Source organism: Choloepus didactylus, chromosome 25 (genome assembly GCF_015220235.1).
Source record: "Choloepus didactylus isolate mChoDid1 chromosome 25, mChoDid1.pri, whole genome shotgun sequence".
NCBI lineage: Eukaryota > Metazoa > Chordata > Mammalia > Pilosa > Megalonychidae > Choloepus > Choloepus didactylus.
In genome coordinates this window covers 3,010,230-3,035,248 of record NC_051331.1, presented here as the reverse complement: position 1 = coordinate 3,035,248, position 25,019 = coordinate 3,010,230, and the positions used below count along the sequence as shown (strand labels likewise).

Genomic DNA, 25,019 nt, shown 5'->3' with positions numbered 1-25,019 from the left:
TTACTTTGCAAAGCAATTCCCGCCAAGAAGTTTCCAGAGGGCACCTTTCAGATCTGGGTTGCGCAGGCTGTAGATGAAGGGGTTCAGCATGGGGGTGACAACAGTGTACATCACCGAGGCTGCTATGTCCCTCTGGGTGGTGTGTAAAGATGCAGGGTTAAAGTAGATTCCAATGATGGTCCCATAGAAGAGAATGACAACACAAAGGTGAGAGCTACATGTGGAGAAGGCTTTCCACTTCCCCTGTGTGGAGGGCACCCTCCACACAGCCATGGCAATAGGCGTATAAGAGGCTGTAATGCAGACAAAAGGGATCAGAACCCCTGAGCTCCCCAGGACCAACACCAGTATCTCGTTGAGTTGAGTGTCAGAGCAGGAGAGTTTGATTAAGGTGTTGAGGTCACAGAAGAAGTGTAGAATCTTGTTGGTGCAAAATGACAAGCGAGTCATCAGGATGGTGTGGACCATGGAGATGAGGTTGGCAGAGACCCAGGGTACAGCCACCAGCAAGGCACATCGGAGGACATTCATGATCGTCACATAGTGCAGCGGACAGCAGATGGCCAAGTAGCGGTCATAAGCCATGGCCGAGAGAAGGATGCTGCCAGCTGTCCCAAAGGCAATGAAGAAATACATCTGGGCCAGGCATGCTGGGGAGGAGATGATGGGACACCCATTGAGATGGTTTGCCAGCATCTTGGGGATGGTGGTGGAGGTAAAGCAGATGTCAAGAAAAGACAAATTACTGAGGAAGAAATACATGGGGCGGTGAAGGTGAGAGTCCAAGGTGATGGCCAGGATGGTGAGCAGGTTCCCCAGACCCCCGATCAGATACAGAGTGAAGGAGAGACTAAAGAGAAGCTGCTGTTGCTGGGGCTGCTCAGAGAAGCCAAGAAGGATGAATTCAGAGACTTGAGTCTGATTGCCCATGTCCAGGGAGTTCTAAAGACAGAAACAAGGGCATTGACCGTGAGTGGGTTCCTGGGGAGGATGAGGGTCACCTCACTGCTACTCTTCCCACTCTTTTAGTTTCCCAGCTGCTAAAACAAATACCATGCAAGGGGTTGGCTTCAACAATGGGTATTCATTGACTCCCAGTTTTGAGGCCAGGATAAGTCCAAAATCGAGGCATCAGCAAGGCAATGCTTTCTTCCCAAAGCCTGTAGTGCTCTGGGGCTGCCTACTAGTGATGTCCGGTCCTTGGCTTTTCTGTCACCTGGCAATGCACATGGCGGCATCTTCTCCTTTCTTTTCTGGGTTCCATTGACTTCCAGCTTCTGGCTGCTCCCTGTGGCTTCTCTCTCCGTCAGACTTGAACTCTGTTTGTAAAGGATTCTAGGAACTCAATTAGAGCCCAACCTGATTCAGTGGGGCCACAACTTTTACAACAGAAGTAACAACTTGAAGATATCTTATTTACAATGGGTCCACACCCACCAGAATGCAAAGACTAAGGCCATGTGCAAACTGGGGTACATAATTCACACTGTGGGGTATTTTGTAGCATCCCTGAATTCTACCCCCATGATGCCAGTAGCACCCTTCCCCAAGCTGTGACAACCAAAAACGTCTCCAGACATCACCAATGTCCCCTGGGTAGGCAGGGAGCAGAACCACCCTAGGTTGAGAACCTCAGGTGTAGGTTAAATCTCCTTGCTCTCTTCTATGGCACCTGCTCAAATCCTCCAATTTTGAGCAGAACCATGACATTTATTTGATGCCAACCACATACCAGCCCTTGAGCCAAGCACTTGGCATGCACCATCCCATTGAACACTCAACAAGTGCATGGGGCAGACAACTGAGGCTAAAAATCTAACTTGCTTAAACTCCCACATGGAAATAAGAATATACCCAGGCTCTGGTCCAAGTACCCACTCTCTTGGCAAGTTCATGATCTGTTGCCAACTGAGGAGGCTCTAGTTCCAGACACTCACAGTCCTTGTGGATGAGAACGAGCAGAGTTCCAACCCCTGAAGGGGGCAGTTCCAGGGGGTGGTCCCTCAGTCTAGATCCCCTGTAGCTTGTCTTGTTCATACACTTACTTGACCAGTCACCAGGGAGCCTCTTTCAGATCCCAGAGCCTCCGGGTTCACAGATGTCACATTTCCAGGAGTCTGGGTTTACTGTTGCCTCACCTCTGTCCTGGAGCTGTGGCAAAGGAGCATGCTTTCATAAGAAGTATGCAGCAGAACCAACATGGCATCATTATATGGGACTCTCTGGCTTCTGGGACTTGGTCTCAGAGTGGCTTGTTAAAACACATGCATTTAGCTTTTTTTCCTAGTGCAGACTTTGATCCTAGCATCCCTGTGGGAAAGAATTTTGTCCCCAAAGCATTGGTTGTATTCATACATGTCTCTCTTTAATGTCAGAGGAATAGCATGGTCCCCATTTGTTTCCCATCAATAAACTCTAAAATATATTATTAATAATAGTGATTATAATATATTAAGCATTTATTATGTAGCTGGGTCTATGCTAAACATGAATTTTTTTTTAATTCTCACAATAGCCCTATGAGGAAGGAAACAGAAAATCTCACTTACCAATAATCACGCAACTTGAAATGGCAGATCTAAGATCGAAATCTAGGTAGTTTGGCTCTGAGCCAAGCTAATGAATACCTGAGCATGACTTAAAATGACCCTGAGCATACTTAAAAATATGTTCATTCCTTTTTGTGGCTGAATAATATTGCATTGCATGGATCTGCCACATTTTGTTTATCCGTTCATCCACTGGTGGACTTTGGTGTTGTTTCTACAGTTTGGTCATTTTCAATAATGCTGTGATAAACAAGTATTTGTTTGAGGCTCTGTTTTCAATTCTTTTGGGTACATACCTAAAAGGGAAATTGTTGAGTCATATAGTAATTCTGTGTTTAACTCTGTGAGGAAATGCCAAAATGTTTGCCACATTGGCTGCACCATTTTGCATTCCCACCAGCAACGTATGGGGGTTCCAGTCTCTCCACATCCTCTCCAATACTTGCTCTTTTTCATTTAAAAAATTCTAGCCATACTAGTGAGTGTGAAGTGGTGTCTCATTGTGCTTTTAATTTGTGTTTCACTAATGACTAATGGTGTTGAACAACTTTTCACCTGCTGACAAATGCTACAACATGGATGGCCCCCAAGAACATCATGTGAAAGAAGGCAGACACGAAAGACTACATATTGTGTGGTTCCATTTTAATGAAATCTCTGGAACAGGCATATCAGTGATTGCCGGGGACCGGGGGAGGGGGAATGGAGAGTGATTCATCATGGTACAGGGTCTCCTTTGAGGGTGATAAAAATGTGTTGGAAGTCAATAATGATGATGATTGCACAACACTGTAAATGTACTGAATGTCAGTGAATTGTACACTTTATGTTATGCGCATTTCACCTCCATAAAATAAAAAAAAAAGATGTTCAAATTCCTAAAGGTTTAACAAGAGCAAGAGAAAACTTTTGGCCTGGAAGACTCACAGAAATAAAAATACAGATAACACTCAATACTGGCATAGATGTGGAAAACAAGGACTCTATGCCACTGTTGGTAGGAATGCAAATGGTACAACACTCTGGGGAAGGGAATTGGTAGATGGAGTCTGTCTTCCCTCTTGTCAAGAATCATCCTCTTGGGGTCCTGACACCTCAATGACAGCTTCTTCCCGGGGTCTGTGGAGCACGTATGACTCAGAGTGTCCACCAAGCCATGCCAAGCTTCTGAGATGGCTTTGAATGTGCTCCTTCCCTGCTACATTGTTTCTGTTTATCCAGGTCCTCTAAGAAGCAGATGCTAAGACAGAATAAGATGAGCAAGAAGTTTACTAGGGAAAACTCCTGTGAGGGTATTCGGTTAGCTAAAGCTGCTGGAATGCAAAATACCAGAAATGGATTGGCTTTTACAACAAGCGTTTATTAGGTTACAAATTTACAGTTCTAAGGCCATAAGTGTCCAAACTAAAGCATCAATAAGAGGATATCATCACTGAAGATAAGCCAATGGTGTCCAGAACACCTCTGTCAGCTGGAAAGGCACATGGCTGGCGTCTGCTGGTTCTTTGCTCCCGAGTTGTACTGCTTTCAGCTTCTGATTCCAGAGGCTTTCTCTTTAAGCATCTGTGGGTTTTCACTTAGCTTCTCCAGGGCAAATTCTGGGCTTCGTCTCTTAGCTTAGCTTCTCCAAACATCTTTCTGTTTGCATCTCCAAGCATCTAGGTCTGGGTCAGCTCTTAGCTCTCTCTCTCTCTCTCTCTTTCTCTCCCTGAACTCTCTTAAGGACTGCAGTAAACTAGTTAAGACCCACCTTGAATGGGCGGGGACACATCTCCATGGAAGTAATCTAATCAAAAGTTCCCACCCACAATTTGGTGGGTCACATCTCCATGGACACAACCCAATCAAAACATCCCACCCACAATAGGTCTGCCCCAAGAGTGGATTAAAAGAACATAGTCTTTTATGAGGTACTTAAAAGATTCAAACCAGCACAGAGGGAGAATGGGAGGGAGCTGGAAGAGGGAAAACCATCCAACTATGGTGTAGGTCTGATCCCTGTGGAAGAGAGAGGGAAGGAAGGATGGTTGGGTAAAAATATCTTAAAGCACAGTTCTATGAAATTATCAGCAGGGCTGGTGGGGAGTTCTGGAGCCAATGCCTCCTGTCCAAGGAGACCCACATCTTGCAGGAATGCACCTTGGCATCCCAGCTGCACTCAGCCATTGTTCTCGGCATGGATTCAGTGGAAATTGAGGCCACCAGAAACTTAACACTCCCCACAGTCATAGACCTGAGAGTTGCATTTTCATAGCCATCACACGCATTCACTTACCCAGAACCATCCTAATACTTTGTACATCTCTTCTTACAGATTGGTCTCTACAGTCGAACCACATAGGTTTCCAAGCTTGGGTGAGGTCTAAGTTTGCCAGGGCTGCTTTGACAAGCTACCCCAGACCAATTGGCTTCAACAACAGAAATGTGTTTTCTCATGGTTCTTGTGGATAAAAGTCCAAATCACACCTCCTTTTAAAGGGGAGAATCCATTGCATGCCTCTCCCAGACTTTCCCTGGCTTGTGGCATAACTCAATCTCTGCCTCCATCACAAAGCCAGCTCTCTCTCTCTCTCTCTCTCTCTCTCTCTCTTTCCACCCCCCTCTCTCTCTCCCTCCCTTACTCACCATGTACCATGTACAAATTTCCTCTACTTACAAAAACACCAGTCACACTGAGTTAAGAGCCCACCCTAATCCAGTTTGTCCTCATTCTAACCAATAACATCTTCAAAGATCCTATTTACAAATATGTTCACATTCACAGACCTGGTGATCATGTCTTTTGGAGGACACAATTCAATCAATTCAATCCATAGCAGATGATAAGTATGCCTTATTTTTTTTACTTTTTACTTTGAAATAATTATAGATTCCCAGGAACTTGCAAAGATAGTACAGATGGGTTCCATGTATCCTTCTCCCAGCTTCTCCCAATGGTTGCATCTTACGTAACTATAGTAGAATACCAAAACCAGGAAACGGACATTGTTACAATGTGTGAGTATAGAAATATGTCGTTTAATCACATGTACATTTGTGGGTATACCACTTCTTGAAAACCCAACTTTATGTATCTTCACATCAGACCAGATCCTTCTAAGTAAAGAAATGATTGATATCTCAATAGGGTAGTCTTGATTTTTTTTCCCCTTGGGAGTAGTTTACCAAGAGCTGGGATTTTACTGGTTTTACAAGGATACTGGTTTACCAGGAGCTGGGATTTTAACTGTGAGGCTGTTGGCTGCCTACAGAGGACAATTTATAGCCACAGTTCTAAACTTGGTCATCAGAGATGTGGTCCATCTTGAATCATCTTTTTTTAAAACAGTTTTATTCACACACCATATACATCTTGAATCATCTTGAGTCAGATGTCCTGGATCCCATTTCTGGCTCCTTCACTTACTAACTGGTGGACCTCCTGTGAGTTACTTAATTTTCAGTGTCTTCATCTAGAAAATGGGGATAATGTAACAAAACCTCCCACGTGTGGTTATTGTAATGACTCTGTCAACTGACACACATAAAATATTTAGAACAGTGCCTGGCCCACGGTGAAGACTCATAAGCAATAACTGTTTTTATAAATAACAACTAGCTGTTATTATTATTGGCAGGTTAGGTAAAACCTCATCCCTTGCCTTCCCCTTAAAGAAGCATATATGAAAGCAAGTGTCTGCCTAAAGTGTTACAATAGTGAAAACCTTGAATTAACTCTTTTTAAAAAAGCAAATAATTTGCAGACTTTCAACTTTTTCATTATGACCCACTGTGGTGGTTTGAAGCTGTATGTACCCCAGAAAAACATGTTCTTAAATCTAATCTATTCCTGTGGGTGTGAACCCATGGTAAATAGGACCTTTTGATGAGGTTACTTAATTAAGGTGAATGCCACCTCAATCAGGATGGGTCTTAATACTATCACTGGGGTCCTTTATAAGAGAATAAAATTCAGACACACACAGAGAGAGAGAGAGAGCCGCAGGACGCAAGAAGCTGAAATGGAACCCAGAAGAGAAGGGAGAGACCAGCAGATGGCACCATGTGTGTGCCTTGCCATGTAACAGAGGAGTCAAGGATCACCAGCAACCAGTCTTCAGGAAGAAAGTGTCACCTTGGTAATGCCTTGATTTGTACACTCTCCTCAAAACTATGAGAAATAAATTCCCATTGTTAAGCTTAATCCTTTCATGGTATTTGCTTGAGCAGCCTAGGAAACGAAAACACCCACCATTCAACTGATTCCAACCCATTAGAGTGTTAGGGAAATCAGGTGAGGACCTTGTGTATAATTTTAAATTTCCTAGTAGCCACATTATAAAAAGCAAAAAGGAACTAGTGAAATTAACTTTAATAATACATTTTATTTAACACAATAGAGCCAAAATCTTGTTTCAACTTGTAATTCAGCATCAAAAAATTTACATTCTTTTTTCTTACTATGTCTTTGGAACCCAGAGTGCACTTTACACTTTAGCACATTGCAATTTGGATGCTGAATTTTCACTGGGAATACCTGACCTTTATTTAGATCTGCAACTTTCCTATTTACATCCCTTGTTCAATTTCCTAATGTTTCTTTCTTGGTAATTTTTATAGGTGCTCCTTATAAATTCTGGAAACTTATCCATTTGGTTAGATTGTTATAAAGATTGTATCAGTTTCAAAAACTGCTGGAATAAAGTACCATGAACTAGATGGCTTAAAACAACCAAAATTTATCGTCTCAGAGATCTGGGCAGAAGTCCAAAATCAAGGTGTTTTTTTGTTCTTGCAACAGAAAACTGTCTTTGAAAGTATAATTTGAGCAAAGGAACTTTGTAACTATTTCTGAAACTTTAGATATGTTTGCCAAGTCCCAAGAAAATAATTTCCAAAGGAAATCTATAACCCCAATTGGCAGCATCACTTGAAAACTCCCTGCTCTGATAGTGCTGTTATTTATCTCAATAAAACAGAAGGAAACCTTCCTTTTGTTCCATCAATGGTAAAGGGAAAATCTGCATGTATTAGGCTCAGATTTCAATCTCAACAAAGTTTGAGAGCGTTGATTCATTTCAATTATGCACTTCGGTTCCCAGACACAGATTTGTGGGGGTAAGCATTTCACCACCCAAGGTCAATATCAAATTGGTTGTGACCCAACTGAACCCAGCAAGAGTGAAGTCAAGTCTCCCAGCCCAAAAGAGAAGGAAGAGGCAGAACTCAATGTATTTATTGAGCACCTACCATGTGGAAAGTGTTTTTCCATGCCTGTATCCTGATAGAGTCCCATGAGGTGGCATCTTTAACCCAATTTATAGATGAGGGTGCCATGTGCCATCGCCACCTCAAGAGTTTGCTCAGGAAGGTCTTCTTAAGGGGTGTTCTGGTTTGCTAATGCTGCCAGAATGCAAAACACCAGAGATGGATTGGCTTTTATAAAAGGGGGGTTATTTGCTTACACAGTTACAGTCTTAAGGCCATAAAGTGTCTAAGGTAACACATCGGCAATTGGGTACCTTCACTGGAGGATGGCCCATGGCGTCCAGAAAACCTCTGTTAGCTGGGAAGGCACGTGGCTGGCATCTGCTTGCTCCCAGTTTCTGTTTCAAAATGTTGTTCTCCAAAATGTCTGCATCAGCTTCCAACAGCCATCTTCAAAATGTCTGTCTCAGCTCCAGCTAGCTGTGAGCTCCTTGTGTGTGAGCTTATATAAGGCTCTAGTAAACTAATGGAGGCCCATGCTGAATGGGCGGGGCCATGCCTCCATGGAAATACTAAACCAGTAGGTTCCAACCTAATCCACACTAATACATCTGCCTCTACAAGAATGTATTAAAGAATATGACTTTTTCTGGGGAGCATAATATATACAAACCAGCACAAGGGGCTTTCTCCATTCCTTGTTTCCGAGGTTGATGAAAAGGTGGGAGGAGTGTGTTCATAATGTACATGAAGATATCTCCTTCCAGGGATGGGACCCTTGGCTTGAGATAGATGCAAAGACAAAGCCATAGTGTGCAATGCCTACCACGGAAATCTTGGAGTCAGTGATAATACCCACCACTCACCAGGGCCCTGAGAAGCATCAGATGAGCTCCCAGATGTCAACTTCTTAGCACACTACAACGTGGGTGAAGCACGAAGACATCATGTTGAGTGAATTAAGCCAGAGAGAAAAGGACAGATATTGTATATTATTTATATGTATACTTAGAATATGCAAACTTACGGAGTCAGAAAATAGATTACAGGTTAGCAGAGACAGGGGTGGTGATACGGAATGGGGAGTTAATGCTTAATTGGTAAAGAATTTCTGTTTTGGATAATGGAAAAATTTTGGTAATGGATGGTGGTGATGTAGTACAGCATTGTGGACATAATCAACAGTGCTGAATTGTGTACTTGAAAGTGGTTAATGGGAAATTTTATGTCGTGTATGTGTTACACAATCATTTTTTCAAATTCACACACAGAACAAAAAGCAAAAAAACTAAAATTTCCTGTGATTCTTCAATCTGATCCCAAATACATGAAAACTGGCAGATAATCTTTACTGCTAACGGTACTTTCATCGTAGATGGATTTCCTTTTGGGATCTTCTTACTTTCGAGGGTTTTGGGGAAGGGGAAGGGGCTGTAACCATCTGGGGGTTTGTCTCGTCTTCACTGCATTTATCTCCCGGGATCTGAACGACTCGAGCGCTCCTCTGTTCCCCTCCTTGCCCAGGAGCTTCTAGAGAGGGAGCTGGATCTCAGACACCTTCCATCTCCAGTTTTAGCATGTGCTGTAATATTTCTAGGATAAGATCACACTAGGGATCGGAGGGCTAGGACGGGCTGGCGGGCTCTTTAATCCGCTGGCCTGTCTTGCTCAAGGGGCCCCTCTTTCTCGAGATAAGTGGTTGCGTTAGAGGAAACGGAGGAGGGAAACCTCACGCTTTGATGAGCTGTTTGATAACTGGGGGAGGCAGGAAGCCCCCCTCACTGGTTAGCTCGATAAAGATGCGCGGCCTGGGAAGCAGATTGTGCACGAGACAACCCTCCTCTCCAGCTCAGTGGAGTCCACCCCCGGCCCCACGGGATCAACAGAGGCGCGGGGGGAAGTCGAGGCGGACCCTGAGCCCGGAGCCGGAGGCCGCAGTGGGCAAGGCAGGCTCGGCCCCTGCGCTCGTGGGCTTTACAGGAGGGGAGAGGCGGACGATGGACCGTGGGAATCAGACAAGAGCACAAGGAGTGTAATGAGGAAGAAGGCCGCGCACTGCGAGACCCCGACGACCTAATCCGCGGAGAGCTGGGCGGGCCTGGAGAGGGTCACGGAGAACGGGGCTGTCCAGCTGCGTGGGCAGGTGGATCCCCCAGGGGTAGAGGCCGGGGTCGGGGAAGCACCGGGGAGGGGGCAGCACGTGCCAATCCCCTGCGGCGGGAAGACGACGCCCACCGGGACTCGGAAAAGCCCGTGACGGGACCAGGCAGCGGGGACCCGGCGTGGCTCAGGCGGCCTGGGAAGAGAGGCCGGGCGGATAGCGGAGGACGTGATCCCTGCAGCCGGGGACGACCCTCATCTGCTCCAGATACTGCCCGTAATGCACATGCACCGGCAGATGGGCTCCTGTGAGGACGGCCACACCTGAAAGGTGAATCCCGGACACGTTAGGGAACCGCCATTCGCATTTCAGAAGGACGTTTCCATTCACAGGCTCTCCTAGGGTTATGAAAGAGTGCATCTGTCTGCTTTCTCAGGTATTTATTGAGAGTCTACTAAGACGGTGAGCAAGCCCAGAGCACGCTGCCTTCTGGGGATGCCCGTCCAGTGGGGAGGGGTAGACGCTTGTGGAGGATGGAATTGTGTACCGGTGTTTGGACACGTGCTCCGTCTCGGTGCACATTCTGGTGGGTGTGGACCCAGTGTAAACAGGATCTCAGTTAAGTAAGGCGTGACCCCACTGAAAGAGGTTGGGCTTTAATCCAATCACTGGAATCCTTTATAAGAAAAGTGAAGGTCAGACGGAGAAAGAAGCCACAGGGAGCAGTTAGAAGCCGGAAGGCTACTGAACCCAGGAGAGAGAGGAGAAGACACCACCGTGTGCATCAGCATGTGAAGTAAAAGCCAAGGAACCCCAAAGATTGCCTACTAGCCAGAAGATACCTACCCCAGGATGAAGCAAGCCTTCTAGCCTTTGGAACCCTGAGCCAATAAATTCCTGTGGTTGAGCCAACCCATTGAGCTGTATTTGTTTTAGCAGCTAGGAAACAAATACAATGTTGAACATGAAACTTATGTAACAGTGTGTGGTAAGGGTTTGGATGGAGATGGTGAAGCTGCAGCCTCCCCCAGAGCCCTGGGGACCCACAGACTCTCCCTGCCCAGCAGGGTTGAGTGCTCACAGCCAGCCATTTGTGTTTTGATGCTTTGGGTTCTGCTGCCTGAGAGCAGTGTGGTGCCACTGCAGCATTTCGCTGCTGGGAGCCTGGGAATCTTCTGTCTGGGGGCAAGAGAAGGCCACCCCCAATTCCCACGCACGTCTCTTTGCTGCTAATCAAACGCCCAAGTTTTGGCTCAAGGCTAACTGGGAAAACTGTCTGGGGACCGTTGCTCTGGAGGGGGTGAGCCTGCGGCTGCTCCACGTCAAGCCCTGATCTTTGTGCATCAAACCTCATTTGCTCAAGGACCGTGGCTGACCCTTGGGGACTCATTAATCTGCACAAATGAAGTGGAGATGGGGAATTGTGTGTCAACTTTTAATGAGCACTCAGGGGTCATGAAAATCCCATGAATTTTCCCGAGTAAAACTTGGAATTGGCTTCCAGGGAATTGCTATGCCAGTGGAGCACGTCAGGTTGTGCACAGTACATATCCCTTGGGCTCCTTAAAGCCAGAAACACTTGTAGCCTCGCTCACCTCTTAGCCTCAGAAACCCAGGATTGCAAAGGTGGAGAAAACTGAGTCAGATTTTGGAATTAACTGAAAGGGGTCATTTGCAGTTAAGAGACTGAAGGATGCTTTTTTTAATAGGATTAAGATCCACTGTGTCCACCTAATGTAGATCATAACTATAAAGTTAACAAAGGATCTCAAAATATAGCCTTATTTAGAAATAGAACCTATGCAAATATAATTAGTTAAGGATCAAGATGAGATCCTACCTGTTTAGGGTCAGCCCCAAATCCAGTGACAGGAGGCAGAGATTGGAATGATGTAGGCACAAGCCAAGGAACTCCTAGAACCACCAGAACACCAGAAGCAGGGAAGGATCCTGTCCTAGAGACTTCAGAGACAGCATGGCCAGGCCACAGCTTGATTTTGGACTTAGAGCCTCCAGAACTGTGAGAGAAATAAATTTCTGTTTTAAGCCAGCAAGGTTGGGTTTATTTGTTGCAGCAGCCATGGAACTAGAAGATAAACTGACACAGTCTTTAAGAGGGAAGCAAGTGTCAGACTTGCATGTGTTGCCAGGTAGATGGAGGATGCAACAATGTCCCATGGGAAGACAAGGGCAGGGAGGTATTGTAGAGGGTACTGCATGAGGAAGGGCATGGAGGTGTGAGGGGGGTAGAGAAAGGGAAATGGCTGGACTGTGAAGGGCTTTGATTTGGCACAATGGGAGCCAGAAAGGAAGCTAGAGTGGCTGGTGGGCTTTGATGATGCTGACTGTATCTGAGGATCCCAAACCTTCCTTTCCTGCAAGCTTTAGGCCTGTTTCACCAGAAGAAAGTCCCAGATCTGAGCATTTTTATGAAATGGAATTTTGTCCCTTTATCAGTTAGATTAGGCTAAGTGTGCTGCAGTAACAAGTGTGACAACCACAAAGGTCCATTTCTCAGTCCATAATGGGTCAGCAGAAGCTCTGTTCCAGGGGTATTCATTGCAAGACCAAGGTTGAAGGAGCTGCCCCTCTCTGGGATGTGCTATTCTTGAGGCAAGGACAAAATAAACATGGCAGAGCCACCCCAGGGCTCATAAAGCTCCTGCATAGAGATGGAACATGTCGATTCCTAGCACATTTCATTGGCCCAAGCCTGGCATTAATGGGTGGGAATTATACTCTTCCTGCAGTGTTTCGGTTTCCTGGATGTTAACACAAATACCATGCAATGGGTTGGCTTAAACAATGGGAATTTGTTGGCTCACAGTTTTGAAGCTAGGAGAAGTCCAAACTCAAGGCATCATCAAGGCAATGCTTTCTCCCAAAAGACTGGCAGCCATGGATCCTTGGTCTTTGGCTTTTCTTTCATGGGACAATGCACATGGCAAGGTCTTTTCCTTTCCCCTCTGGGTTCTGTTGACTTCCAGGTTCTGGCCGCTCCTCCAGCTTTCTCTCTCTCTGTAACCTTCTATAAGACCTTCAGTAATAAGATTAAGACCCATCCTGATCCAGTTGGGCCACACCTTAACAGAAGTAATCTCATCAAAATCTCCTATTTACAAGGGTTGACACCCATGGGAATGAATTAAGTTTAAGAACATGTTTCTCTGGGCTACGTCTCCAAGCCAACACATGCAGGGAGAGATCCAAGATTGCATCTGGCACATTTATTCACTGCAGCAGATATCAGCATAAAGGAGGTAAAGAGTGAGCAGTCCTTGAGCTAAGGAAAGGATCCAGGGGGTTGGGGAAACATCCTTTATTGTTGCCTCTGGGGTCTCAAAGCCCAGATAGGGCAGGGGAAGGGGCTGAAGTCACACAGCAAGAGATCAACATCAACCCCAGGGGGTGGAGTGTTGAGGCTTGGGTCAGCAGCTCTGCCGCTTCTCACAGATGAACACAGAGGACTCTGAGTCACAAGGGAGGTCCTTCCAGTGTCCATGGTGAAGCATCATCACACAGGTTGAGTTGATTGCATTCTTGTGCAGCTCTTTGTAGTGTCTGTTGCTATAAGAGATGTCCACAAACGTTCAGCAGTGGGACCAGTGCCTGGAGCCCCCAGCCCTGAGGCTTTTGAGTCTCCCAAAGGGAGTCAAATATTGACCTCCTCTTAAAATAACCTTCAGGTCAACCTCCTGCCATTTGCCAAGTGGAGAAAACAAGTTCAGAAGTTCAGACAGGAGTTGTGACAAGGACAGTCTTCAGACAAGTAGAACAGACCTAGCTGAGGGTCTCCAGCTCCCAATTGCCCCAGCACACTGGCCCTCTCCCCTTCTCCGAGGTCCACCCCAAAGCCAGACAGACCCTGTCCAAATCCCAGCTCTGCCACTTGCTGCCTATGAGCTGGGGAAGCTGCCTTAATGCCACCGAGCCTTTGTGCCCTCTTTTGCAAAAAGGGAGCACACTCAGGATGTGATGCCTGGTGCGCCTAAGGTGTCTGGTATACAGCAGGTGCTCAGACCATGGACGAGTTTACCAATGAGATGACTTCTGTCCTGGGCCTGAACCCGAACAGAGCAGTTGGCCAAGCAAGGAAAGGTGAGGAGAGCAAAGGCAGAAGGTGATGCTGCAGGCAAACACCAGGAAGAAGAGCTCATCTGGACCTTTCCAGGTGACTGGAGAGCCCAAGGAAGGTCACTGGGGTGATGGGAAGTGTAAGGGGTGAGGTTTGCAAGGTGGACAGTAACCAGCTCCAAAACATCCTCAGGAACCAGGGATTCATTAATGCCTCATCAGATCCACGGTTAGTGCCAATGAAGACAAGGTCACAATCAGATGCAAATGTCCACCCAGAGGTAAGCGGTTCTGAGCTTGGGCAGGGGCAGTGGGGATTGGGGAAGCAGATACAGAGTGACTCAGTAGGTGTCTGACTGGTTCTGGCTGAGCAGAAACTTAGAGGGTATAAATATTGAGGGGGGTGGGGAATGTGAAAGGCCTTGAAGGACAAACTGAAGAGTTTAGTCTTGATCAAACAGGCAGCACATCCCATGGGGACTCTGAAATGCTCTACCCAAAATGTTTGGCTGTTGACAAGGGTGTCACAAAGGTTGGTGCATTGGGTTGAATGGCGATCCACCAAAACCCAAGTTCTATCCCCCAGTACTTGTGAATGTGAGCTTATTTGGTAAAAAGTTCTTTGCAGATGTAATTAAGTGAAGAATCTCCAGATGAAGTTATCCTGGATTTGGGTGAGTGCTAAATCCAGAGACAAGCATCCTTATAAGAAAAGAGAAGGTGAAAGGGCACACTAAGAGAAGGCAACCTGAAGATGGAGGGAGAGATTGGAGTGATGCATCTACAAGCCAAAGATCACCAAGGTTTGCCGGCAAACACCAGAAGCCAGGAGAGGCTTGGAGCAGATTCTCCCTCAGAGCTTCCAGAAGGAGTCAACCCTGCTAACACCTTGATTTCTGAGACTTTTGGCCTCCGTAAATGTGACAGAATACATTTCTGTTGTTTTTAAGCCACTCAGTTTATGGTAATTTATTGTAACAGCCCTAGAAAACTAATACACTTGGAAAGTGCTACATTGTTACAGTCTTCCTGAATAGACCCAGTGCTCATTAGTACATTCAAGGCTCTGAGAAGTCCTGCAACAAAGAAACCAGTTTGACAGAGAACCCATTGTGCCTCAGGAACACTCTTCTCAAGTAACAAAATTAACAATAACTGGAAGAGTCAAATTTATGTCTGCAGGTAAATAATTATGAATGCATGAAAAGGGAGCATCTAAATAATCATAAATCAATTCTTGAAAGCCCTACCAGCCTCTGGGTTGTAGACCATCTTGGTGTTGAGGGGCACCTGGGTCCCAGACAGGGATACTCACTTGTAGACTGGGACGGAACCATCAGTCCATCTGTGGGTACCCCCGTTCTTTTGGAAGAGGCCTATCCAGGGAGTCATCTGCTCAGTTGGTGTCAGGAAGTCCTGGATGGGGAGAAGCCATATTTGTGCAACAGAATCCCATCATAGTTGCAAGGTTGGTGGTAGGAGTGTCTGGGAGCTGGAGAAGGACTAAGATTCAAGACACCTCGGAAGAAAAGGCAGAGGAACGCAGCCATGAAGAATGTTCACCGTATCCTGGCTGCAAATCCCAGATCCACCATGTACATCATTTAAGATCTCAGAAAAGTTGTGCCACACTAGGCTTCCTCACCTGTAGAAAGAAGGGAGTCCCCCAGTCTTAGCATATTCTCAAGAATGAAATTGTCTATTGGGTAAAGTGCCTAGAAAGAAGAGATGGACAAATACTGGCTGCAACTGTCCTTTAATAAACCAGTGTCTGTCAGTGAGGAGCCCAGCTCTTGGCCAAAAGTCCTACATGTGATCTTTCAGGCTTCACCTGTTAGGATAGCTGTCCTCCCCACACGGTCCCTGCAAGGATCTGAGGTCAAATTCTCCAGTCCCCCTGGCTAACCATGCTCTCACACATATCTTCATTCTGAAGCCTTCTCCAGGCACTGCTGAAAGACGGGGAAAGCCTTGAAGGTACTTTTCTCCACGTTGACTCAGTACTCAGTACTGTGCCACTCCATGGGGGAAAAATGGAACATTCCTGCCTAAGGGACGTTTGGCAATGTCTGAGGATGTTTTTCATTGTCACAACAGAGAGATGGCACTTTCTCTGTTGAGCTTCTTGTTTGTACTACCAATAAGTAAGGCTTGATTGTTATTTTCAGTTTGGCTTGTTGTCTTCATAAACTAATCCAATACTTGGCAGCTCTTCTCAGCCCTTAACAGGGCAAGGAATTTTGTCTGTGGCTTTAGGAATAGTCCTAGAAGATGACACAGTCCAAAGGCCCTATTGGGTGTGTGCCAAGCCTTGTTCTAGACCCAGGATACCCAGATATGGTTCAGATCTGATCCCAGATGGCTGGACAGGCAGCCCTAATGCAGAGTGAAGTGCTGTGATGGCGGTCTCTGATGGTGCTACAAGAAGATGTGGAAAAAGGGATGTTTTTGTTAGGGTTTTCATGGATGAGTAAGAGTTCTCCATACAGCCAGCAAGGGAAAGGGCAATCCAAGAGGAGTGACCCACATGAATAAGAGCTTGGAGGCAGGACCACAGGGCTATTCCCCTATGTCAGAGCAGTAAAGGTGGTCTGGGGCAAATGAGACAGGTCTTGAAGACCATACCAGGGTACTGTGCTAAATGCCAAAAAGGACAAAGATACAAACTCTAAAATTCTTGCAAAATATCCCTCCCCCTGCTAAGGTCCTGCCTCCAGCTTTCCCACCTGTTCTGCTTGGCTGTTGATGATAACCAGGTGTGCTTGCTTCTGGAAACAAGACTCATTGGCCTGAGTCCAGGTGAGATTGTCAGTGGAGAAGAGGTAGCAGGAGCCCTGAAAGGCTTTCCAGGCTGGGGAACAGGGCTGGCAGAAGGAGCCTGTGAGGACAGAGCCATGGGCAAAGTTGGCAGATCCCTCTTTCCACCTGGTGAAGAGATATGTCACCCACCACCCACTGGCCACCTTCCTGATGGTCTCTGCTTGAATACACCCAACAACTGGGAACTCACTACTTTGTCAGTTCATACTTTCCATTACTGGGCCATATAAGAAGGACATAGTAAAGTGATATTGATTGTATATTTAGTGAGAAAAAGAAAGAGACTCAAAGACTAGTGTGAATAATAGGCTATCTTTCATATAAAATGGGAAGAGGTATGTTTGACTTTCCTTGTTTGCTTAAAGAAACTCTAGAGCAGTGGTTCTCTACCAGGGTTGATTTTTTCCCCTGCCTAGGGGACGTTTGGCAATGTCTGAGGATGTTTTTCATTGTCACAACTGGAGAGGGGGTGATGTTGGCACTTGTGGTGGAGGTTGGTGTGATGTTCAACATCCTACGTATCACAGATGGTCCCCACCACAGAGTTATCCAGCCCCTAATGTCAAAGGTGCTGAATTTGAGAAAAAACTTCTCTAAAGGAATAAAAAAGCCTTACTATTAAAGTGGTTCCTGGGGATATATAGGAACTGAGGCAAGAACTCAGGAATTGGAGGGGGAATGTCCACTGATGTTATCTATATTATCTAGCAAATCTATCCATCCATCCATCCATCCATCCATCATCCATCCATCCATCATCCATCAATCCATCGTCTGTCCATCATCCATCATCTTTCTATCTGTCTGAGCTATCATCTATCTCAGTCATCTATCTCTATCATCTCTCTATTCATCCATCCATCCATCATCTATCATCTGTCATGATATCTATCATCTGTCATCTTCAATCATGATATCTATCTATCTATCTATCTAATCTATCTATCATCCATCTAATGTATTTATCATCCATTCAACCAAAAGTTGTATTTAAAATATGCAGCACCCAGGGCACCACCTCCAATAGGTTTGGTTAGCAAGCTCTCCAGGTACTAGAAGCTGCAAAGGACAACGTTCTGCAACATACTGTTGTAGTGATTAAAAGTGGAGGTTCTACTAGGGGAAAATGCAGAAATGCTGGACTTCCCCACCTCAGTTCTTATTGATAGTCCCACAAACTTTGAGGACTAACAATTTAGTAGGATAAGCTCTCAATCTTGTGGCTTGCCCTTATGAAGCTTGTTACCGTAAAGGAGAAGCTAAGCCTACTTGTGATTGTGCCTAGGAGTCTCCCCCTGAGTACCTCTTTGTTGCTCAGTTGTGGCCTCTCTCTCTCTCTCTCTCTAACGAAGCCAACTTGGCAGGTGAACTCACTGCCCTCCCCCCTACATGGGACCTGACTCCCAGGGATGAAATTCTCCCTGGCAACGCAGGATATGACTCCTGGGGATGAATCTGAACCCAGCATCCTGGGATTGAGACCATCTTCTTGACCAAAAGGGTGATGCAAAATGAAATGAAATAAAGTTTCAGTGGCTCGGAGATTTCAAATGGAGTCAAGAAGTCACTCTGGAGAGTATTCTTATGTGCTATATAGATATCCCTCTTTAATTTTTAGTGTATTGGAATAGCTAGAAGAAAATACCTGAAACTGTTGAAATGCAGCCCAGTATCCTTGATTTCTGAAGGTGACTCATAACTATGTAGCTTACATGAGGTGACAGTGTGATTGTGAAAACCTTGTGGATCACACTCGTTTATCCAGTGTATGGATAGATGAGTAGAAAAATGGGGACAAAAACTAAATGAAAAATAGGGTGGGGGGGATGTTTTAGGTGTTCTTTTTTACTTTCATTTTTACTTCTTTTGGAATAAGGAAAATGTTCAAAAATTGATTGTGGTGATGAATGCACAACTATACATTGGTGCTGTGAATAATTGTACACTGTGGATGACAGTATGGTATGTGAATATACCTCAATAAAACCATATTAAAATTAAAAAAAATTTTAAATGGAGGTTCTGAACCCTGACACCCATTCTTGAAGAAGAGATTGTTAATTTCCCCGTTTTTTCAGCTGAGGGAGCTGAGATCTAAGGCGACGGAGTGAGCTGCCCAAGGACACCCAGGGATCGTGTGGCAGGGCCAGGTCTGGCTGCCTTAAAAGTCTTGTTCTTTCTGGAATTTCCCCACTGCAGACACAGTCTGACCATGTCATCCCCTCCTTCTAAATATTCTGCTCATACTTAAATGGCCCTTGGTTTTGGGGTGCCCCTCTGAGACCCATGCTACAGGAAGGTGTTGAGGGAGTGGAGCCCCTTATCCTTTCCCACTCCCCACCTCCCTCTCTCATCCACTCACCATTGTCTGCCCGCACACTCTCTATTTGCCGGAACATTTCACCCCGAATGAAGTCCCGATCGTGTCCAGCATCTGCCAGTCCCTGTGCCACTGGGAGACCCAAGGATAAAGGGCAGGTGAAGCTCTTGCCAGGGGGAAGGGGTTTGATTAGGGAAAAGGGGTCCCCTTTGTAACCCCCACTCACCTTTTCTCTTCAGTTGAATGATTTCCCCCTGCACCTGCTTTGTCTGCTCTAAGACTGGTGAGAGGCACAAGCAACACTGGGGTTTTCTTCCTGTTCTCCAAACCCCAAAAGCCAAGGCTTTCTCCAGCCCCAGAACAAGGCAGTTTGGGGCTCTGGAGTGCCCCACCCATTACATAGATGAGGAAATCAGAGAGGCATCGATGCTTGTCCACAGTAACCAGCTGGTGATCGGTGAAGCAGGACTTTACTCTGTCTGCAGCATTGGATCTCTGTCCTGTTTATAGAGGAACTTGGGCTTCCAGCCCCAGCTGGAGGTTTGGCTTTGGGGTGGTGCTCACCAATGACTTGGACTCATTCCTGCTTTCCTTTAGCCATTGCAGACCCCCAAATGCCTCTGAGGCTGGGTGGAGATGTCTGCTCCCTCCTGGTACCACCCAGGGACACAGACTAGTCAACCCCTTCTGCTCCATGCCTGCCCCGGACCTGCTGCCCACCTGTACAGGTTGTGCCTGCTTTGCTATGGTCACCTCATCCCCACTGTCCCAGCGATCTCACCTTTGGGAAGAAACAGGCTGAGGATAACCACCAAGAGGAGCAGGATCAGAGACACAATCAAGCAGAGATACTTCCAGGTCTTGACCTGTGGCTTCTGTCCGTGTAGCCCTGGGGAGAAACCAGGTCAGCCTTTCTTTCCCGGAGAACATACATTCTCTCCCCTTGGATGCCTGAGTCTACACCCAGACCAGCAGCCTCTCTCCTAGTGTTCCAGATTCCCATCCACCTGATGTTAAAAGGCTGGATAGAGAAGCCAAGCCTTCTGGGATGAGGATAAAGATAAAGGGGATGAGGAAGGGTTCAAGGCAAGATGGGAACTCAAGCTTTCCCTTCCCCTTACCTGGGTTTAGAGTGTGGAAGTAAACCCAGCACCCAGCTCTTTGTTGGTGGGAAATAGTCCCAAGCTTCTTGACTTACCAGCTTTCCACTGCCTGAGCGAGGGTTTGGGTCTCACAGCTGTGAGCCCCTTGGGGTCCACCCAACCGCCATCCTTATCTTCATTCATGGCGGCAGCTCCCTCTGCTCTGAGATGCTCCCTCCCACCCTGCAGGGTTATCTGGATGACTCCACCCAGCCCTTGGAAGGAAATACCCTCCCCTAAACCCTCCTAAGCTTCTCTTCCTTCCTGACTCAGCACGGGACCCAAGATCTCTAGATGGCTGATCATGAATTAATACAATGGAGGAGAGGACTCGGGTATCAGGGCACAGAAGGCAGTGGGCATTGAGCTTCCTCTGCAAGCTGATTCTCTCCAAGGGGGCTGAAACACAAAACAACCCAGACCTGATTCAAGAATGTGTGTACTACAACACCTCCGCCACTCTGCTTCTGGCAACTTCACATGTAGACGGTTCTCAGGTTCTCGCAATTAAGCTGGGGGCATTTCAACTTAGAGAATTATTCATGTGACACTTGGGTCCTCAGGCCAGTGTTATTTCCCAACACCGTGCTTTCGATTACATTTATTCATTCATCCATTCATTTGCTCATCTAGCCAGCTAGCTAGCTAGCTATTTGCTATTTTTAAGTGTTTAAATTTTGAATATAATGCAACAGAGAAGGAATAAGGAGCTAACACTTATTGACTGCTTTCTGCTTGTCAAACATGGTACTTTATATACTTTATCTCATTTCTTCTTCGCAGAACTGTCTAAGAGAGGGACTATTCAATTTACGGTAGATGGAAGGCTCAGCGTGGTTAAAACAAAAAGCCAGTAAGAAGCACAGTTAGAATTGGAAACTTTCCTCCATGACTCCATTTTCCATTACTCTCTGCTACTTTATCAACATCAATACCATATACTTGGAAAAAAAGAAGAAGGAAAAAAAGAACACTTATTTTGCATATTGACTTGCAATCTTTAGCCACATGCATAAGTATTTTACACAATTTGACCACTGCACATCGCAGTCCTAAATGTGCCCCCGTGCTTCTGGGTAATCTTGACAATGTTTTACTCAGGAAAAAGTTCTCACACTCGTTAACTCAAGGAATGCAAGCTAGATAACAAAAAGATATTTTATGCTTATCAGATTGTGGCAAAATAAGAAGTCCAACAACAAATATCGGCAAGGATTTGGAGGGACAGGAACATTCACCCATTGCCTGTGAGAGTGGGAATTGGTACAACTATCCTGGAAAAGAGTTTTACATTAGTAAAGGTGAGGACATAGACACCTATGGCATTGCTCTCCTAGGTAGGTGTGTGCTTGTGTGCCCCAGGAGGCATGGATGAGAATGTTTGTTGTAATTACTAAAATTGAGAATAACCCATGTGCCCATTGGGGTAGGATAGAGAGATAAACTGTAGTATATTATTAAAATGGAAAGCCATACAGAAATGAACATAGCACATAACAACATAGATGAATCTTCCAAAACAAAACAAGACACAAAAAATGTACCATAAGACTACTCATAAGCAAAAAACACAATTGTTCAAAACCAATTTCTGCAATATACTCTCAAGTGGATTATTAATAAAGAATAATTATGCATGCATGAGATGATATAGATGTAGAAAAATAAGATAGATAGATAATGGATAGATGGGTAGATGGACAGTATGATAAAGCAAATGTGGAGAGTGTTAACAAATGATGAATCCTGATAAAGGGCACACAGATTCATTGTACTATCCTTCCAACTTTACTGTAGGTTGAAATTTTTTCAGATTAAAAGTTGTGGAGAAAAAGTTCAAAAATTTACAACAGTTTTACTTTTTAATAGCCCCAAACTGGAAAGAAATTGAATGTCCATCAACAGATGAACATAGAGACAAATTGTAGCATCCATGCAATGCAGCACTACAAAGCAATGAGAAGAGAGTGGATTACTGATACACACAACAACATGGATGATTCTCAAAAGCCTTATACTGAGTGAATGAAGCTAGGCAAAAATGTCTGTCTATTGTATGATTTCATTTATGCAAACTTAGCCTATAGTGACAGAAGCAGATCTTGGTTTTCTGGGACCAGGGACAGGGGGATTGACTGAAAACTTTTGGGAGGTGATGAAAATGTTCTAGATCTTGATTGTGGTGGAGATTCCATGATTAAATAAATCTGTCAAGCTCATTAAAATGTATAATTAAAAATGAAGGCTTTTATGTAAACAATACATCAATGAAGATTTTTAAGGCAAATTAAATTATATTGCTTAGGGGTGTAGATATGGGTAATAAAATCATAGAAAATCAATAAATGATGATCAAAACAGGACTGTGGTTAATTCTGAGGAGTTGACCCATATGAAAAAGCAGCTCAGATGGGGCTTGCTGGGCTTGGGTGGTAGATGGAGAGCACTCATTCTAAATTATCCACTCTCTGTACATAAGTTTATGCATTTTTATGTGTACTATATTTCACAATAAAGAAGAAAAGATAAAAATGCTGTGATATGAAAATACTCTGGAAAGTTAAACCGCTATATAATTGCTAAGTATTATCTTTTTTTAAAATAGGGCTTTTGGTTGGCAAGATGGTGGACTGGTGAGCTGTATGTTTTAGTTACTCCTCCAGGAAAGTAGGTAGAAAGCCAGGAACTGCGTGGACTGGACACCACAGAGCAATCTGACTTTGGGCATACTTCATACAACAATCATGAAAATGTGGAACTGCTGAGATCAGCGAAATCTGTAAGTTTTTGCGGCAAGGGGACCTGCGCCCCTCCCTGCCAGGCTCAGTCCCGTGGGAGGAGGGGCTGTCAGCTCCGGGAAGGAGAAGGGAGAACTGCAGTGGCAGCTCGTATCAGAAACTCATTCTACTGATCCAAACTCCAACCACAGATAGACTGAGACCAGACACAAGAGAATCTGAGAGCAGCCAGCCCAGCAGAGAGGAGACAGACATAGAAAAAAACAGCACGAAAAACTCCAAAATAAAAGCGGAGGATTTTTGGAGTTCTGGTGAACATAGAAAGGGGAAGGGCAGAGCTCAGGCCCTGAGGCTCATATGCAAATCCCGAAGAAAAACTGATCTCTCTGCCCTGTGGACCTTTCCTTAATGGCCCTAATTGCTTTGTCTCTTAGCATTTCAATAACCCATTAGATCTGTGAGGAGGGCCCTTTTTTTTTTTTTTTTAATCCTTTTTTCTTTTTCTAAAACAATTACTCTAAGAAGCCCAATACAGAAAGCTTCAAAGACTTGCAATTTGGGCAGGTCAAGACAAGAGCAGAACTAAGAGAGCTCTGAGACAAAAGGCAATAATCCAATGGCTGAGAAAATTCACTAAACACCACAACTTCCCAAGAAAAGGGGGATGTCTGCTCACAGCCATCATCCTGGTGGACAGGAAACACTCCTGCCCATTGCCAGCCCCATAGCCCAGAGCTGCCCCAGACAACCCAGTGTGACGAAAGTGCTTCAAATAACAGGCACACTCCACAAAACTGGGTGTGGACATTAGCCTTCCCTGCAACCTCAGCTGATTGTCCCAGAGCTGGGAAGGTGGAGCAGTGTGAATTAACAAAGCCCCACTCAGCCATCATTTCAGCAGACTGGGAGCCTCCCTACACAGCCCAGCAGCCCAGAACTGCCCAGGGGGATGGCACTCACCTGTGACATAGCACAGTCATCCCTCAACAGAGGACCATGGGGTGCACGGCCTGGAAGAGGGACCCACTTGCAAGTCTCAGGAGCCATACGCCAATACCAAGGACTTATGGGTCAGTGGCAGAGACAAACTGTGGCAGGACTGAACTGAAGGATTAGACTATTGCAGCAGCTTTAAAACTCCAGGATCACCAGGGAGATTTGATTGTTAGAGCCACCCCCCCTCCCTGACTGCCCAAAAACACACCCCATATACAGGGTGGGCAACACCAACTACACACGCAAGCTTGGTACACCAATTGGACCCCACAAGACTCACTCCCCCACTCACCAAAAAGGCACAGCAGGGGAGAACTGGCTTATGGAGAACAGGTGGCTCGTGGATGCCACCTGCTGGTTAGTTAGAGAAAGTGTACTCCACGAAGCTGTAGATCTGATAAATTAGAGATAAGGACTTCAATTGGTCTACACATCCTAAAAGAACCCTATCAAGTTCAGCAAATGCCAAGAGGCCAAAAACAACAGAAAATTATAAAGCATATGAAAAAACCAGACGATATGGATAACCCAAGCCCAAGCACCCAAATCAAAAGACCAGAAGAGACACAGCACCTAGAGCAGCTACTCAAAGAACTAAAGATGAACAATGAGACCATAGTACAGAATACAAAGGATATCAAGAAGACCCTAGAAGAGCATAAAGAAGACATTGCAAGACTAAATAAAAAAATGGATGATCTTATGGAAATTAAAGAAACTGTTGACCAAATTAAAAAGATTCTGGACACTCATAGTACAAGACTAGAGGAAGTTGAACAACGAATCAGTGACCTGGAAGATGACAGAATGGAAAAGGAAAGCATAAAAGAAAGAATGGGGAAAAAAATTGAAAAAATTGAAATGGACCTCAGGGATATGATAGATAATATAAAACGTCCTAATATAAGACTCATTGGTGTTCCAGAAGGGGAAGAAAAGGGTAAAGGTCTAGGAAGAGTATTCAAAGAAATTGTTGGGGAAAACTTCCCAAATCTTCTAAACAACATAAATACACAAATCATACATGCCCAGCGAACTCCAAATAGAATAAATCCAAATAAACCCACTCCGAGACATATACTGATCACACTA

At 45.2% G+C, this 25,019-nt stretch overlaps 1 protein-coding gene across 1 annotated transcript; it reads right to left on the bottom strand.

Moving 5' to 3' along the window:
* LOC119520212 (olfactory receptor 1361-like) lies at positions 1-20,337 on the bottom strand. Its single transcript, XM_037817914.1, has 9 exons — positions 20,250-20,337; positions 19,833-19,940; positions 19,278-19,331; positions 19,094-19,183; positions 16,638-16,789; positions 15,162-15,201; positions 10,047-10,160; positions 9,793-9,947; positions 1-942 (listed from the first exon to the last, which is right to left on the bottom strand). The coding sequence occupies exons 1-9, from the start codon at positions 20,335-20,337 to the stop codon at positions 1-3; spliced, it is 1,743 nt and encodes a 580-aa protein (XP_037673842.1).
* Between the last annotated feature and the right edge of the window lie 4,682 nt (positions 20,338-25,019).